The following is an 18,035-nucleotide window of genomic DNA, read 5'->3' as shown; positions in this document are numbered from 1 at the left end:
GTCAAAGGTCACTCTTTCGAGGATGCCAACGTTGGGTGCAGGTTTCACAATGAGCTCACCTGAAACCCTGGCTGATTGGGACCCACACCCAGTTTGACACCTTGGCTCAGGCGATTAGAGGATCATCAGGGGGTCCTTTTGTCCCTCTGTGGGGGGGAAACTCCCACTGGGTTTAAATCTGCTCCCTTCTCTTGTTTGCCAAAATCCCCACATCTGGGCTGAACTAATTTAGCCCAAAGGTCAGCTAATCAAAGGGGTGTGACCTCACGCCTGCCACTCAGCAGTCTATGAAGATGAATGGTAGATGATCCTGTGGAGCTTGGGCTGTGAAAAATACGTCCATGTAAATCTTGTATTTTTCTTGTTTTTTCTCTTTGGATTAGTTGGCGTTGTTGTTGCACTTGGTCACATTACCATGTAAGAATCTGTTCTAAGATGACTTTAAATGTATACATACAGTATAAATATATATATTTATTTTTTATTAAAAAGGATAGGGAGGGCTCAGCCCTGTCAGTCCATTCATACCAGCCGTCCCTGATAGACACACCAGGGATCCTAAATGCTGGCAAATCCACAGAACTTGTAAAAAAAGAAATGATCACATATATTGAACTCTCTACCTCTCTACCGGGTCCTCATCTTTTTACATTTATTCTTCATGTTGGTTGATTCACACCAAAGAAGAAAAACTCTGTGGAAGCCCTGCAGGATCTGCTTGATAAAAAAACCAATTACCACTACATTATTGTACTGTTCACCTATGGTGATGAACTTGAAGACTTGGACATAACTATACAGCAGTATTTACTTGAAGCCAAACCAGAGCTCCGACAAGTCATCCAAAGCTGTGGAAACAGGTTCCACGTCTTCAACAACCGAAGCACAGACACAAAGCAGGTGGAGGACCTGATCACGAAGATTGACGACATGGTGGCACATACTACACAATTGCCATGTATAGAGAGGTGGGGGGGAAGAGAGAAATTGGGTGGCATGGTTAAAGAATACAGGTTTATAAGTGAACTATTAGAGAATATTCTGCGTTTTAATTTCCTTCTTAAACAACAAGACAGTGTAAACAAATAGAAATGTGTAAATTACTTTTGCCTCAACTAGCACAGACTTATTTTTCTCCCAGTGAAAATAAAATAAAATGAATTATGCCAAGGATCTCATCAAGAATAACAAATTTTAAGGATAATTGTGTGCTTTAAGTGTGATGTGCTACTGATAAGTTACTTTTCAGGTATCAGGTGAGTATGGTTAGTTTTTTTTAAAATAGCAGATCTATGTTTAACCATAGTGGCTGAATACGCTTGAACTCAGATTTATGCCATTTAAATGTCATTTAGCAATAAAACTTGAAGTAATGCTTAGTTTTGTTGTACAAAGCCAGGAAAAAAACAGATGTTGTGCTTGTTATTAAAAACAATTTTGAAACAATTTTATTTTTAAGGTTTATTCTTTTTTTCTAAGACGTTAGCTCAGAAGCTTAAGATAAGTGATCTCAAAGTACTTTACAAAGTAAAATAAAAACGTTTTGAGAGAAAATTCTATAATTAACATTCACAGAAATAATTAAATATGCATCTGGATGTGACTAAACCTTATAAATTTGTCTTGTGTCCTGAGAAGTCCTAAATCAACCAAGAAGGAAATTTCGCTTCTTGGTAGGAGCAGTCTGTGCAAAGTTTAGAGGGCAAATTATTTGATTATTCAACAATTTCTTTATATAGAGCCACTTCATTACAAATGTACTATGTACAATACAACCAGTTGCTAAGGTACATTTTTATAACATTTAAACTCCTTTCTCGAATCAGAAAACTCAGTTTTTAAGTTTATAAGTTCACAAACCTTCTTTCTTCCACCCTCACTATACATTTGGATGCGGGAGGTCTGTCCAGCGTCTTCCCCACCACCTGATCCAACTCACCACCAGGTGGTGAACAGTTAACAGCTCAGCCCCTCTCTTTACCTGAGTGTCCACAACATACTGCTGCAGGTCTTGTGATACAATTACAACATCGATCATCAACCTGCGACCTAGGGTGTCCTGGTACCACCTGCACTTATGGACACTCTTATATTTGAACATTGTGTTCGTTATGGCCAAACTGTGATTTGCATCACTTTGTAAATATGAAGACTGGAGAGGGGGTTCTGGTGGTGGTGGTGGTGGTGTGTGTGTGTGTGTGTGTGTGTCTGTCTGTGGGGGGCGTTATTGTAATGTACTGTTTGAGCTGTCTGTGGATCAAAGAACCCTTTAAATACTAGCTGGAGCCAGCTTCAGCGAGTGTAAAGAACACAATAACAGGACTGTCATTGTGTTCTCTGTTTCCACAGAATACAACCACAGTTCTGTGGAAAATGCTCTGTTGACTAAGACATTTCCACAGAACTCCTCGTGGCCTCGTTCCAAACATTTCTTTTGAACAGATATTGATCATAAAAAAACACCATACATATTTGTGGTTATGAGGGCACACAATGAAAACATATCCAGTGAAAACCCAAAGGTGTGACAGGTATTTCCACTTTACAGTCCAACATTATGTGATGTTTGTCAAACCTTTACAACAATGCCTTTGTTTCTCCCTGTTGAGCTAAGACCTCTAAAAAAATTATGCCATCTAGAAGTTGGTCAAATGTGAAAAGTAGGAGTGGAGCTGAACCCGAATACGGTATTTGGAAAGGCACAAATAGCGTGTTTTTTTGTTTTTTTTTTTTTTTTTACAAATTCTTATTTCAAAAAATACTTTAAAAAATATTTGTATTTGCAAGCGCGAGCCACTTCACAAGCGGATGGCACAACATAGAAGAGCCACCTCCACGGGACAAGACTCAGCAGTCCATCTGCATCTAAAGGACAACGGTCACTCTTTGAGGATGCCAATGTTTACATTTCAGTTCCCTCCCCAGACACCTCAACGCCCACTCAAATCCTGGGCCATCTGACCTCAGGAAATCACATGATAGGTTGGGTGCAGGTTTCACAATGAGCTGAGGGTCCTCAGGAAGTACAAGCTGAACTCCAACCTGCTGCTGACCTTCTACCGCTTGTCCATTGAGAGCCTGCTAACCTACTGCATCACAGTATGGTACGGCAGCTGCACAAAGGTGGATAGAGCAAGGCTTCAGAGTGTAGTCATGACAGCACAAAAGATTACTGGCTGCCCTCTCACCTTGCTTGATGGACATGTATTTCTTCCACTGCCTCAGCAGAGCAGCAAACATCATCAAGGACAGCTCGCACCCTGGTTTTAACATGTTACCATATTCCCTATTTAGTTACTTCCAAAAGAAGTAACTATGCTGTGTGCCCTGCCCCAAAACAACCAAACAAAAAAACAACAAACCAGACAAACTGATGAAGAAATTCACTGATCCAACAGGACAGAATCATCGTGGCAAGGTCCAAACACCAAAGAGAAATAAGGCACACTGAACTTTGTTTTATTGTAAATCTTTCACACCAATTAAAATTCAGTACAGTAAAAATCTTGCATCAATTACACACACATTACAAATTCAAAGTTAATACTAATAACTAACGAATCTCACACACAGACACACTTTTATAAAGATCCATACTATTTTACTCAAAAAATATCCAAGCCTCTTATTTATTGTATCTTTGCTGTTTTCTTTAACACCGTGCTCACTGTGTTCATTAGCTTTTCCACCTGGTCTGAACTTGAGCTGCGGTTCTCAAAAAGAACACACCTGTTGCCACACTTTTCTATGATTTCCTTCAGACCAGGTTGGCAGGAATGAAGAAAATCCTCCAGGGTCATTTCTGCCTCCTCCAGGTTTTCTCCTCGGGTGAACAGGATGACAGTTTGTTCTTTCACTTTGGTCCCAAAAGTGTTTTCTAACTTTTTCAGTATGTCTCTCTCACCATCTGTAAATCTGCTCACATGCATCACAAGTACAAACACACAGAGTTCTGACTCACAGAGCTCTTTGCACCTTTTTACATGTTTGTCCCGAACTGATGGTTCAGTGTCATCATCAAACATGTCTGGAGTATCAATCACACGCACATGTAAGTCATTTATGTCAGTTTCTTCCAACTGACACTCTGTGGTGACTGGGTTTGAACTGGGTTTAGAAACAAAGTGCTTCCTTCCAAGGATGGTGTTTCCACTGGCACTCTTTCCAGTCCCAGCCAATCCCAGAAGAACGAGGTTCACTGTGGTGCTGGTGAGCTTTGCTGAAGTAAAGAACAAGCTGAAGTTGAGTTAAATATAAAATAAGTCGTTTCTTTAAATCAAATCAGCTACTTTTTCAGAGTGTCTGTGGGTCACAAAAAGTTTTAAAATGCCTTAAATAAATATTTCATGATAATAGGGCCCTAAAACAGGATGAAATTATGTCCAAAGTTTGGGTGTGTTTGTATTCTTACTCATGCAACAATGCCATCACCATGTTTGAGTGATAAATATTAAAATCAAACAATGCAAATGCATCCTTAAGACAATAACTTTATTGAACTAACCCTTAATTTTCATATGTTTCAAAACAGTTAACTATCACAAAAGGCTGAGAAGTTTGTTCACTGACATTTCATTTCCTGTTAAAGTCAACTTTTCTTGCTAGGTGCTAGGTGTAGGTAGCTTTCTACCTAGCATCTTCCCACAGCCTTCTCTGTAATCAAAAAGCTGAACAACAGTTGAAATACACTGATGGACCATCTAAAGATGATAATAAAGAGAAGTCCTTGCCAGACAGCCTTCTAGATGGTCTATAAAAACAGGAAGACGCAAGATTAATCTCACATCTTTACGAAAACCTAAAACTGGCAGTCAAGCTAGGATGAAGTTTTGGTATATCAGTGGTTAGAAATTGCTGTGAGTCACAGTGCGCAGCGTAAAGGTCCTTTCACAGCAGACCCAGCATGTGCTGCTAATGCTAACTAAGAGCCAAGGATCCAGAATTTGTTGCGCTGGCTGCTGAGCTCTGTGGGTTTTTGCAGTAGCTCTATGTGAACTAGCTCCTAGCTACTTGTCGTTTGTATCGCTGACTCTATATCCTCTACAAGAGTTTGTGTTGTTTTATCTTCAAATGTTCAATAAAAACATGTATGGCGTAACGAAGAAAGCTTTGTAACTATCCCCAGTAGTGAAATGTGTGTCATTTCCACAACACTGCTTTTCCCAGAAGGTCCACAGAGCCGTTGAAAAGGCTCTGGAGGTCCCTGTATAAGCACGTAAACTCGGACACGCACAGACTGTTTTCCTTCGTGGTGATGAAGGAAAACGCTGGGCTGGCACATGAAAGGGAATTTATTCTTCCAGGAGCTGAAGCTCCGTAAAGCACCCCTCCAACAGCCAAACCCATCTGTTCTCTAGTTGAATTGTTAAAATTTGTGATTGACATGATATTGATCAATCAGCTAAATGGAAGAAAAAATAGGTCAAAATTTGTATGTGTAAGTTGAAAGCCACATGCAGCCAGGGAACAGGTTCTACACATAGTTTTTTGCTTTGTATCTGTTAGGTGATTCCAAGCTGTTTCGTTATGTAATTTGCAGTCTGAAGTATTTGCTGCCTGAACAAAAAGGTCAAATAGAAGCTTCCTTTATAAATAACATTACATAAGTAACATTAATTGTTTCTTTAAAAACCTTTGGAACACACACACACACACACACACACACACACACACACACACACACACACACACACACACACACACGTCACACAGTGGAAAATTGTGTTTTTATATTTTGTTTTGGATCAGACTGTGTTGGTACAGGGTGTCGATTTTATTTGCATGATTTTATTGTAATAGTGATATTGCATGTTTGTTTATTGATATTCCTATTGCATGATTTTATCTCCATATTTATAGTATTGATTGAACAATATGTTTTTTATTATTCCACTGTGGATTAAGCGGACAATTGTAGGCACCTGTGAGGTGGGGGCGTTCCCCGAGGTGGCCTATCAGCCACCAAACTGACTTAAGGGAGATAGTGAGCGCAAAGACAAAAAAGAGAGAGACACACGAAAAGTGGAGAGCTGGAAAACAAAACGTGTGCAAGCCAGCATATGAGAAGAAGGACCTCTGGCCTGACTGTGGGGCGCCACGAGACATTCGGCGATCGGCCAGCACAACCCGGCGATCCAGTCCCGACGGACAGAATAGCGACCGTGGGAGGCGACGCGTGAAATCCACAGTAGGGCAGGGGTACGCCTCTGCCTGCATCTGGCGGAGCTACGAGGGAGGCCGTGCGCGGAGGTGGAGAGTAGCTGGACTGCACGATTGCGCACAGTCAGGTGGAGATAGGAGCCTCCTCCCTGGTCTTCTGCTGGCGAGAGTCCACATCCCGGAAGAGGAGTTCCTCTCCTGTCTCTCTCAGCTCAGGAGAATTTGCCCGTGTGTTGCTGGACTGGGAGAATTAGGACCCTGGGGGGGAGTTTTTAGTATAGGGAAAAACATTCATTTAGCTTTGTGTTTTTAGCGTTTAATCATTCCTGCCGGCAGGGTTTTTAGCGGGTTGTAAACACTATTTTTATTGTATAAGGGGATTTTAGCTTGTATTTGGGGTTCTGACTGTGTTTTATCCTGAAAATAAATGGTGTGTTTGAAGCCAGCTAAATTTCTGTGCTCTGAGCGCTGACCCACTCACTCCCCTTTCTGCTTGTATAGGCGTGGTGGTGAAGATTTAGTTCCACCAGTTTAGCGGCTACACACACACACACACACACACACACACACACACACACACACACACACACACACACACACACACACACACACACACACACAAAGAGCAAGCGAGTGTGGTTTACCTTTCTTTTTACTTCCATCTTGTGGTTCAGCAGTGTCAGCAGGCCTAAGATGTAGAAGTTAAACCACATTAACTGGTTTAACCGACCAGGAAGCAAAGAGAGCTTCCTGGTCGGTTGAACACCATGTTGAACAATTGTAATTGAAAAAGTACTGTCAAACAATTATATATAAATATTTGACACCCATTCATTTGTCTCTACCTTTTCTTTCTGTTGGTTGGCATCAGTTGTTTATCTTTAAGTAGTTTGCTCAGTTTGCTGAAAACCTGTTCGAGGGTGTAGAATTTGAATGGATATTCTGTAAATTTGTGTCTCAGCGGAAGCACAACTGTGAACTCTTCTCTTGGTTTTCCAGTCTTCTTGTTGAGGTCTTTTATCTGCTTTTGCACATTTCCTGTTGAAAATCCATCCTCTACCACCAACAAACACAGGTCAAAGTTTGAATTTGTAGAAAATAGCTCTCTAATATCATCACATGTTGTGCTCAGATCTGGTGTACATGTAAACTCAAATGTATCATCGTCATATATCTCAGTGTTTTTCAGAATCTTTCTTTTGGTTAAAACAGATAAATCTTTCCCCAGGATGTTGGTTATCAGAGCTTTCTTCAAAGACTTCACATTGCCCAGAATCATGACTGAAATCTTATCTGTGAAAATAGTTAAAAACAACATTACTTTATCTGATACAGTACATACAATTAAAACATAGTTGTTGTGTGAACTTACTGTGAGACATTATCCTTGGCTCAAAGTCCTCTGTGGTGACTAAAGGTTGTGCTTGTCGCTGCCTGGATTATGTGGACCTGTTGTGCAACATTAGGGGTGTGTCAAGTGTGACACCATTATCAGTGTTGTAGAGGTTACTTTAAAAATATTTTCCTACTACAGATTACAGAATACATGCCCCAAAATGTATTTTGTAACATATTTTCGTTACAAAATTCTCAAGTTACTCAATGAGAGTAATGTATTCTGAATACTTATATCATGCTTTTTACAACCACATGAATGTACTATTGCTGTGTGATTCATTACTATTACTGAAGGTTATTAGCCATACCAATACCAACTAGATTTTTCAATCTTAATATAAAATGAGTAACAGTAGGGTAGACATTAGGTAAGGCTGCACTTTTTTCAGCGATCTCATATAGAAAACTATTCTGCGCATACAGTGTAGGGCAGGGGTAGGCAACCTTTTTGATGACGAGTGCTATCTAAAATTTCCTCAGAAGTCAATGTGCCATATAATTGCATTAGCAATAAATGTAATAACGCTCTATATTACTGAAGCATTTGAAATGTCAGAATGTGGAAATTTCAACATCGCTTGTAAAAACTGACAGCTAGCAACGTCCCTCTCACCAGTAGGCTAAGTGATTTTTAGCCAATTACAAGGTGAATCTGGTAGTTGGGGTTGTTAGCTTAGATACCGTCATTAAGAAGCGGTGCAACTAATGTTTCTATGTGAGCTAATTTGCGATGTGCACCGCTGGCCCGGCCATTTATTTTTTAATGCACCCTCTCAGATTAATTCACTGCATGTCGTGCCCAGGGCTGAACTGGGACAAAAAAATCGGCCCGGGTATTTTGACTAGAGACCGGCCCACCAGGTATTACAGGAAAAGCCATAAAGCCTTTGAATGAAAACAAATGCTGTTGTGACAGTGATGTACAGTCTTGTTGGTATATATGTATGATTTCTAAACATTTTATGTCAGATAAAAACTTTGGTTGTAAGATTTGGTGAGTATTTGTTAAAAGCAAGACTTTTTAAATGAGAATAAGAAAGAAAAGTACTTCTTTGTGCCCCCCTTTCCCTGTTAATGCCCTACCTGGCCCCCCTGGCAAAACTTTGCTAGACCCGCCCCTGCACAGTTACCAGCTGTCAGGTACTTAGAAAAGGATCCTGGTGTTATTTGTCTCTCAGAAACAGTTCATAACTTCCCTTCAACTCATTCATGTCACCTAAAAGGTAAACCTGTTTCTCCATCACCTGTTCAGCTCTGATGGTTCAGTAAGGACATCTCCTGGTTTCATCTTCATGTTTCCCTCTCACCACATATCCAAACCAACATCATGACCAGCAGCTTTACAGCTGTGGCTCCAGCAAACATCAGCTGATGCTAGAAATTAATATTAAATAAATTCTAATAACAGCTGATCAAGCTTAAACGTGCTGCTGTTGTTCAGCCCGACATCCGCTGGTTTCCTCTTTCTGGCACAAAGTGGAGATAAATAAACAAGAGAGAAAAGCCGATCAGCTGATCATTGATCAGTTTCATGATTGATTGAGAGAAGAAGAGGCAGCTGACAGCGTAAAGATGCAGAATAACTCCAGCTTTGTGTCTTTTTTCATCTTAGCTGAAGTACGGGACAATCTGTGTTCCTTTTCAGCTCAATACGAAACGCGTAATATTTTCTCTGAATACGGGACTATTTCGTTTTTTAAGGGACGGTTGACAACTCTACTAACTAACCTTATGAATAAAATAAAGTTCACTATCAGTAACATCATAGCACCACCCAGCTGTATAGAAACTCCGTCATGCTAGCTAGCACGCAGTATGAGTTATTGTAACTGATGTCAGCACAACGAAAATAAACTCCACCTAAACTTGGTTTATATCTGACCCAGATGGACTGCAGGTCATAACTTCTTACCTGAAGGTCAGTTCACCTGACACTCGGACCGGCGGCCGCCTCGGGTCTCTCCTCCTCCTGCCTCCCCTTACCCTCACCCACCTGCTGGCCTCTGTGGAAGCTCCGTCACAGCCACCACCAAACAACTGAGTTATTTTTATACATCTGCCAGCATCTGGCCAACCCACCATCTTTCATTGTTTATACTGTTGCTAAAAAAAAAAAAATCATCGGCCCATAAAAACGAAAAATCACCGAGCATTTGTGTATGCACGATGGCCAGTCCAGCTATGGCCGTGCCATCAGTTAACCCTGCCGAACCCTTGTGTAGGGACTAAAGCATTATAAAGTAATGCATTACAGTAACTAGATTATTATTGTGGTAATGTACACGGTAAATAGTTATTATGCCAAAATCAGGAGCACATTAATTGTTACTGGGATTTAGGTAGGGTCGTTATTTGTTATGTCTTGTGGTGGCTTTCCCTCTGTCTTTCTCCCCTTTCTCTCCCCCAGTAAAATCTGTCCCGTAAAAAACAAAAAAACAAAAACCAAACAAACAATGAATCTCTCATTTTATTTAAAACGTTGCTGTGGGAAGACTCCTCTCAATCTCCTGGAAGCTCAGTAGCACAGCTCTCTGTGCCATTCCCGCTGTTCCTCAAGATGATCACTGATCCTCCTCGAGCCTCTATTCTGGCCTCCACTTCCATCCTGTAGGCGCCCTTCCTCACTCACATCTCGTCATGGCACCTCACGACACCTACAAATTAAAAATGAATTTCCTCTTGCACCTGGCTTCTGCCGTGTGTCAACTCCCTACTGAGACCTGTACAAGAACGTTACACATTCTCTCTAAAACAATCTCCCGCCACCCTGTAACCCTGTGTAAAAACCAACTATAGATCATGAGAGTGATAAAGTATTCAGCACAACAGACAAGTATCATGTTCAGGTTTTCTCCAATCATTAACTCACTATTATTGCCGCAATTTATTTTATCCACAATTTAATCAGTGACTTTCCTTAAGCAATGTCACTCCACTTGTTTTACCACTATGAGCCCCTAGTGGCCAGCTAGTGAGCTCCACGTTAAACTGTTCCCTAAACACTGCATCTCTTATTTGTTTTCTCATGTCACTTGTCTGTTTTCTACTGAATCCTCCACATCCACTCTTAACAAAAGCTAAACAAACATTAACAAAACATTGACCGTGGTCAGGCGTCGGCCATCCACATCCCAGAGGTGCTATAAAAAGATTTCCTGTAAAAAGAATCACACTGTTGTCAAGACAGGATGTGTCTCACACTATATTCACTTCCCTGTAGTATTCAACATTTTCCCAAGAACACGTGTCATAGCATCACCAACTCATAACCTATAAACACCGTTTCTTCACACATAAGCCCAGAAATCCTGTAGTAGAAAAACATTATTAGAAAACATTAACTACACATAATGAAATCACATTAAGAACTGTAATGCTGTAGGGAAGAAGATGCAAATGTTAACGCTGCGCAGGTGTATACACCCTTTCTCACAGTAATCTCTGTGAGCAACACACAACACAAACCCCATGAATAACACACCCCTGGTAGATTCACAAACACAGAAAGTGGCACTTAAAAGTTAAATCGTCATGCAACCTCGGATGTCGCTGTCATCTTTCTGCTCCTGTAAAAGAAACACACCTAATTCATCCACCCTTTTGTCCTGTCTAGGTGGAGTTTAACCTTGAGTCGTGGTCAAGTCTTGTCAGCTTTTAACAGTCAGTCAGTTTGTTTTTATTTCCAGTCATCCATTCATCCATTCTCTCTTTCTTTGCTGATAGTGGAAACCATCACCGCATTTAGATTTCCGCCCTCAGCAAAATGACGTCATTTCAAAAAGGAAAACAAGAACTTTAGGTCGGATTACCTCGCTGAATCCTTCTTAGGCAGGGACTCTTATTTTCTAATTGTCCCAAATAAGTGACTTTCTCCAGAGCCCATTTTAATGTGGAGAAACTCACTTGCAACAATTTCGACGACGTGTAGCGCTTGTAATTCCCGCCGTGCAAATCTGCTTAAAGAAAAGAAATTCACAAACAAAAATCAGTGCACTGTTCAAAAAATTAAATGAAAAATAAAAGATAAAACTGTAAAACAAAAGTAAATAAAAATACAGAAGCCCGGGTCTTAGGACTTGTCACTGAATAGTCTTTCTCTTATAAGTAAAAAAATACCAAACCTAAAACTTGGTGCCATGGTAAAACCTTCCCCATACTTCAGAAACCCAAAACAAAACAAAACAAAACAAAAATCTGCTAGTTTCACTCATTTAAACTCTGGCTGCAGGATTCTGTTCATCCTGCTATCATGCTCCCCAGAATAATACTAATTCAGTCGTCTATGTATCAGTTCTCAACCCACTCACTAAACCAGACAGGATGCTGGTAACAGTATTACCTACTTAAAATTGTGTTTGATCCTAATGAGCTAATCCTAAGGAGCTTCATTACTTCATTACGTGTGTGTGTTTGTGTGTGTGTTAGTAGGGTTAATACATTTTCTATTTCTGTGCGTCCTTTTATGTACCTTCCCCCTTTTTTCTGAAACAAAACTCCATACACTCCAAATTTCTGTTTCAGAAACATCTAAATGAAAAACTGTCATAGTCAGGCATAGCTAAACCCCAGATGCTTGCAGGTTACCATAGACAACCACACTAAGTGTTGTTAACCCCTCTACAAATGCCCTCTTTTAATGTGTCACACTTTATGTATGATGCTGTGTCATCTCTGGTGGACATTATGTGCGTGTGTGGTGTCACTTTCCATTTTCTAACAGTACTCTTGCATACCTCAGTGCTTGTCTTCCTCCCCCTTTTGTGGTGGACCGGGGACTGTTTCAACCCTCCACTTCCAGGCAGTCGTTTGTCTCCCCAGATTCTTTAACCCAATTTGATTCCCCGCACTAAAACAGCCGCCTCTGTCCTCTTTTGCTCCTTTCTCTCCCACTTCTCAGTCCAATGGCAGTCAGTTTTCTTCAGCTTTGTCCCGTGTATCTCTGTCCCACTGTCTCTCTCATTGCCATCTCGCTCCAAACATGGCCAGTGTCAAACTCAGACAGTCTTCTCAAAAGTCCTTCACACACAGTGAGGTTGCAGCTTGCTGGAAAGGCATCTCTATCCATCCCATCTAGATGGTGGATCTTCCCTTTCTGATGCCGTTTGCCCACAGCGCTGCTGGACCTCTCTGGTATTGTCTCTTGGACTCCTGTCCACTGTTGATGTTCATGCTCGTGCTTCTGAAACTGCACTCTGTGTCTTCAGGGAGAGATCAGCTTCCTTGGAGCTTGCTTGTTCAGGATGAGGACGGGAAGCTGCAAAACAATTCAGCCAAAAATTCTGGCTGAGTGTTTTTATTTTGTTTCTAATGATTGTAACTAGGGCTGGGCCATATTATACCGTTCACGGTAATACCGGTATAATGTTAGGCAACAATAGGAAAATGAAATATCGCGATAGAATATGAGTAAAACGCGCATGCGCAGTGCCTTTGTTTTCATACGCACATGGCCGATTGTTGAGTGAAACAGATGAACCAGAATTGGTTTGTAAAAATGGTGCAACTTCAGTGATGTGGAACTGGTTTGGTGTTTGTCCGTCAGATACACGACAAAGCACATTTTTTTGCAGAACATGCAAGCGGCCGTCGTTATTGTCGTATTTGTCGGACTAAGATGCTCTTAAATCTGGGAGTAATCTGGGTCCTAAACTCCTTATACTTCAGTTCAAACGAACACTGCAGCATCACTGAGCGTTAAAAACTGTCTAAATTCTTTCATCTTTAATAAAACGATCAGCATTGCTGCTTTACCAGGTGTAACTATGAAGTTTAACTTCCAGGCATCCATTAAAACAAAATTTATTACATTTAACAGAGTTAGAAGTTAGCGGGAAGCTAGCGGAAGTTAGCTCGCTAGTTACCTAAGCATGATATTGCATGTTCTGACTGAGAGATTTCTGAAAAAAATCAAACGTACAGCTCTGCTATCACTTCCAACATAAATGAAGACAGGAAACTAAACAGCAGTGACGTTTGTAGGGTTACTGAAGTTGGGCTAGCTGGTATATAATGATGTGCTACGTAATCGCTAGCGACACAGCTATGTTAGCATAACATAAACAGGGAAGCTGGAGGACGAACACTAACACTTTTCCACTTATAAAAGTTAACGTTAAGGTTCCTCATGGTTAGAGACAAATGCAATCGCATGGCAGGGTGCTGTAAACAGACCAAACTTCAGTCAGGAGAACAACTGAGATAATCCATCCACAATACGAGGTTAGTCATTAATATACTGCAACAACATAGGAATAGAGCAGCTGCCAGAGAATTCAACATTAATGAATCAATGGTACAGAAGTGGAGGAAGCAAGAAGAATGAGTTTAATAAAGTTAGATTTATCTGACTGCTTTGTTTCGCTTGATGTGCGTTATAATCCCGTGCACCTTATGGTCCGAAAAATACGTATTGCATACTGCAGTTTAATTTTGCAAAGCACCTCTTTTTAACTTCAGTGGATATTATATATGGTTATGCTCAGGATATGTCAGCCCATTTCTACGGGAAAGGCATTTCCAGTAGAAACTTTCAGCAAGGAATTTGTATTTGCACTGTTACATTTTTATAAAGCTTTAATGTACATAAAAACCAGCTTCTTATTTAAGTGAAAATAAATGGAAGGTTTTCTTTTTGCGCTAGTAATGTTGTGGAGTTGTATTTTGTCTCGCATCAATTATATCGTCAGTTATATCGTTATCGCAAATTTTCAAATATATATCGTGATAAATATTTTTGGCCATATCGCCCTGCTCTAATTGTAACCTATAATTTTCTTCTGACTGCTGCCCATGGAGAATTGATCCAGGTCCGTTCCCCACCTGTAATCGACAGACTGAGAGACTCTCATTAGTCACTATGACGCCAGATGTTTTAATCACTCCTAAAGCAACACATCTCTACTTATTTTGTTTTGAACTCTACTGACTTTAAACCCCAAATGTGAAATTTTATTTGTTCCTAACCGCAAACACAAAAATCTGCTTGATGTTGTTATTAATTATTTTCATCCACCACACTCCAAATTATGTTTTCTTTCTGTGTCCAGTAGGGGAAGAAGGTGACCTCTACTATCACTGCTCCCCCAGTTGGAGACAATTTCTCACTCAAACCTCCACACTTTTTATTTTCTTTGCTTTCATCACTTTCTTTCTCTATTTTTTCTTTTTTTTGCACGCATACATTAACCTGTTAACTCACTCTTCCACCCTCATTTTCCTTTCACCCCAACAGCTCTCATGCAGTCAGCAATCAAATCCTCCATTCATCCTTGAGTACTTGATCACCTCTAAATGTCACTGTTAAGTTTATTTATTTATCATTACCTGAACACTAATCGACTGTTTTAGTTTTCTTTATTTATTTTCAGTTCACTATCTCCTATTTGATCGCTAGGAGTTCTTAACCATTATTATTTCACAGAAAATCAACTGATCTACTTCTCCTCCCTCTTCTGTCATGCAGTAATTCTCACACACTCACAGCCTGGGCACTCGGCCCCCACCTTTTTTCTCTCACAGACATACAGAGCGTGCCCGCGCTTCATGCACCTCACAAATTTTCAAACTGCGCCATGGACTTGATACCGCAGTTTCTCTTCTTTTAAAAATATAAAACCAAACTCAATGTCACGTCCAGTGTGGCAGACTTTGAAGATAGGACCCAAAATGCGGCAGCTCTGGTGCAGGTGAGTATTTATTAAACAAAAGAGAATACAAACAGCAATGGCGCGGGAACATGAAATAGGTACCTCAACTGGGCAGAGCTAACAAAACAAACCAGAAACGTAGATGCAGGGAGACCGAGGTAAACAACACAGACAAACCAGCAACTAACAGAGGCAGACATGAGGTTAAAATACACAGAAGGATAACGAGGGAATGAGACACAAAAGGAGGGCACAGCTGGGAGTAATCAGACCTGACGAGACAGGGGAAAAGTAATAGAGTAATGAATACACTGAGAACAGACACGGACCTAGAAAGTAAAATAGGAAACACATACACGTAATGACATAACACACCAACTTAACACAGACTGGGGGACACAGAACATAGGAACATGAACCATGAAACAGAAGAGTACAAACACCCAAGGTAACCAAAACCACAGAATAATAATAAACTAAACATAACACGGAGTCACAGACTCCGGATCATGACACTCAACCCCCCATTTGACTTCACAGTTTGCAACAACTCGTGACACGCCCTCCTGCCGCGATCTCTACACACCACAAACACACTATTTTGTATAATCCTCACACACTCGGCTTCTGTATTAAATCAGTTTCACAGCACACGCAGTTATAATCAATATAAGCAATTTACACTTTATTTTATATAATCAGGCCTGTATCAACATGAGAAAAGACACCAGATGCCAAGACAAGTTATTCAACAGTTCCTTATCACTTCTTCTTATCTTTATCATTTCTGTACCGGTACACCTAACCTTTTGACTAATTTAAAACCCTCTAAGCCCAGGTCCAACCTTGCTGATCAATGAACCGGCTTCGGGAACGCCGTCGCCGACAGCGGTCAGATTTCTAAGCCCTAATTAATTTATAACCGCTTCCAGCAGCTGACAGGGAGCTCCACATCCGGCGCATAGTATCACACTCACACCTTCAGCTATACTTAAAGCTCACAAGTCACCCATGTTGAATGGTCACGGCCGGGTCTCACCCTGTCAGTCAAACAAGGCAGTATAAACGTAGTCTCCCTCAGACTACCTGGCCCTTTTAATGGGAGTCCGAAATTCCCGCGGAAGGCTAATCCGGGCTAACTGGTCGCCGCCAGAGATAACCGCGCATCCACGGTTACCGGTCGCTGCCACACGCTGAACGAAACTGCGTTCTTCGGAGTCCAACTCTGGTCCTAAACTAATTTATATACATTTTAAAAGCATCACTGTGGGCTCCAAGTCCCCCAATTTAATTACTTGATGCCCGAACCCAGTTCTGCTGATCAATCTGACCAAATACCCTAAACTAAAGCTTGCCTGGCTGGCGTCACAGTCAACAAATATAACACATCAATTTAAACCCATAACATATTAACATAAACACACAAACTATTAACTTAAAATTCACCCCAGAATTAACAGCAATAAATTTTATCAGTCAAATATTCCCCAAACTTTTATCACTAATTACCCCAAAATCACCACAGACACGGACCAGAAGCTCTACTGAGTGAACATTTAATGTAGCTTAATTTCCAATTCAGCACCTTTGGATATTACTTCAATCAACAGGTGGTGCTTACCTCCTATTTTGGGCCCATCACTCAGTGGACCTGCTGGCTGTCCGTCTGTTTGACACCACTAGACCTCAGCCAAACCCCTGCAGTCTCTCCTCAAACCAGTTTCTCTGCACCAAGACTGTTGTGGTTCGAATTTGAGAAGAGACAAACGACTGGAAGTCCATAGTGGGTCAACACAAATGATTTTATTAAAACACACTGAACAAAAATATAAACGCAACACTTTTGTTTTTGCTCCCATTTTCCATGAGCTGAACTTAAAGATTCCGATAAAACTGAGGTTATTGTACTCGGCCCTGAAAAGCTTAGAAATATGGTATCTAACCAGATTCTTACTCTGGATGGCATTACCTTGGCCTCCAGTAACACTGTGAGGAACCTTGGAGTCATTTTTGACCAGGACATGTCCTTCAATGCACATATTAAACAAATATGTAAGACTGCTTTCTTCCATTTGCGCAACATCTCTAAAATTAGAAATATCCTGTCTCAGAGTGACGCTGAAAAACTAGTTCATGCATTTATTACTTCCAGGCTGGACGACTGTAATTCATTATTATCAGGATGTCCAAAAAACTCACTGAAAAGCCTTCAGCTAATTCAAAATGCTGCAGCTAGAGTACTGACAGGGACTAGAAAGAGAGAGCAGATTTCTCCTGTTTTGGCTTCCCTTCATTGGCTTCCTGTTTAATCCAGAATTGAATTCAAAATTCTGCTCCTCACATACAAGGTCTTAAATAATCAGGCCCCATCTTATCTTAATGACCTTGTAGACACAATAGTGCCCTGCAGACTGTTCACAAAGCTGAGGGATCTGGGCCTTAACAGCCGTCTGTGTGCATGGGTGTTGGACTTCCTCACTGGCAGAACTCAGGTGGTGAGGGTTGGCAGGTGCTTCTCCAACAGCATCACCATCAACACAGGAGCACCTCAGGGATGTGTCCTCTCGCCACTGCTCTACTCCCTCTACACTTCAGACTGTGTGGCCACCCATGGCTCCAACACCATTGTGAAGTTTGCTGACGACACAGTGGTGTTGGGTGCCATCTCCAACAACGATGAGACGGCCTACATGGATGAAGTGAAGAATCTGGCATCGTGGTGCCAGGACAACCACCTCCAGCTGAACGTCAGCAAGACCAAGGAGCTGGTGGTGGACTTCAGAAGGGGTCAGCACAGAGACTACAAGCCCATTATCATCAATGGAGCTCCAG

The 18,035-nt window shown here is 41.1% G+C and overlaps 1 protein-coding gene across 1 annotated transcript; it reads right to left on the bottom strand.

Annotated features, from left to right (window-relative positions):
- Positions 1 to 3,511: 3,511 nt before the first annotated feature.
- Positions 3,512 to 7,477, bottom strand: LOC146662706 (uncharacterized). The gene is made up of 3 exons (XM_085417914.1): positions 7,005 to 7,477; positions 6,804 to 6,847; positions 3,512 to 4,219 (listed from the first exon to the last, which is right to left on the bottom strand). The coding sequence occupies exons 1-3, from the start codon at positions 7,475 to 7,477 to the stop codon at positions 3,630 to 3,632; spliced, it is 1,107 nt and encodes a 368-aa protein (XP_085274040.1). The 3' UTR covers positions 3,512 to 3,629.
- Positions 7,478 to 18,035: the final 10,558 nt, after the last annotated feature.

Source organism: Rhamphochromis longiceps, linkage group LG9, assembly GCF_057381845.1.
Source record: "Rhamphochromis longiceps isolate RC_006_pf linkage group LG9, R_longiceps_female_GT1.1, whole genome shotgun sequence".
Classification (NCBI taxonomy): domain Eukaryota; kingdom Metazoa; phylum Chordata; class Actinopteri; order Cichliformes; family Cichlidae; genus Rhamphochromis; species Rhamphochromis longiceps.
This window is presented reverse-complemented; position numbering and strand designations above follow the sequence as displayed.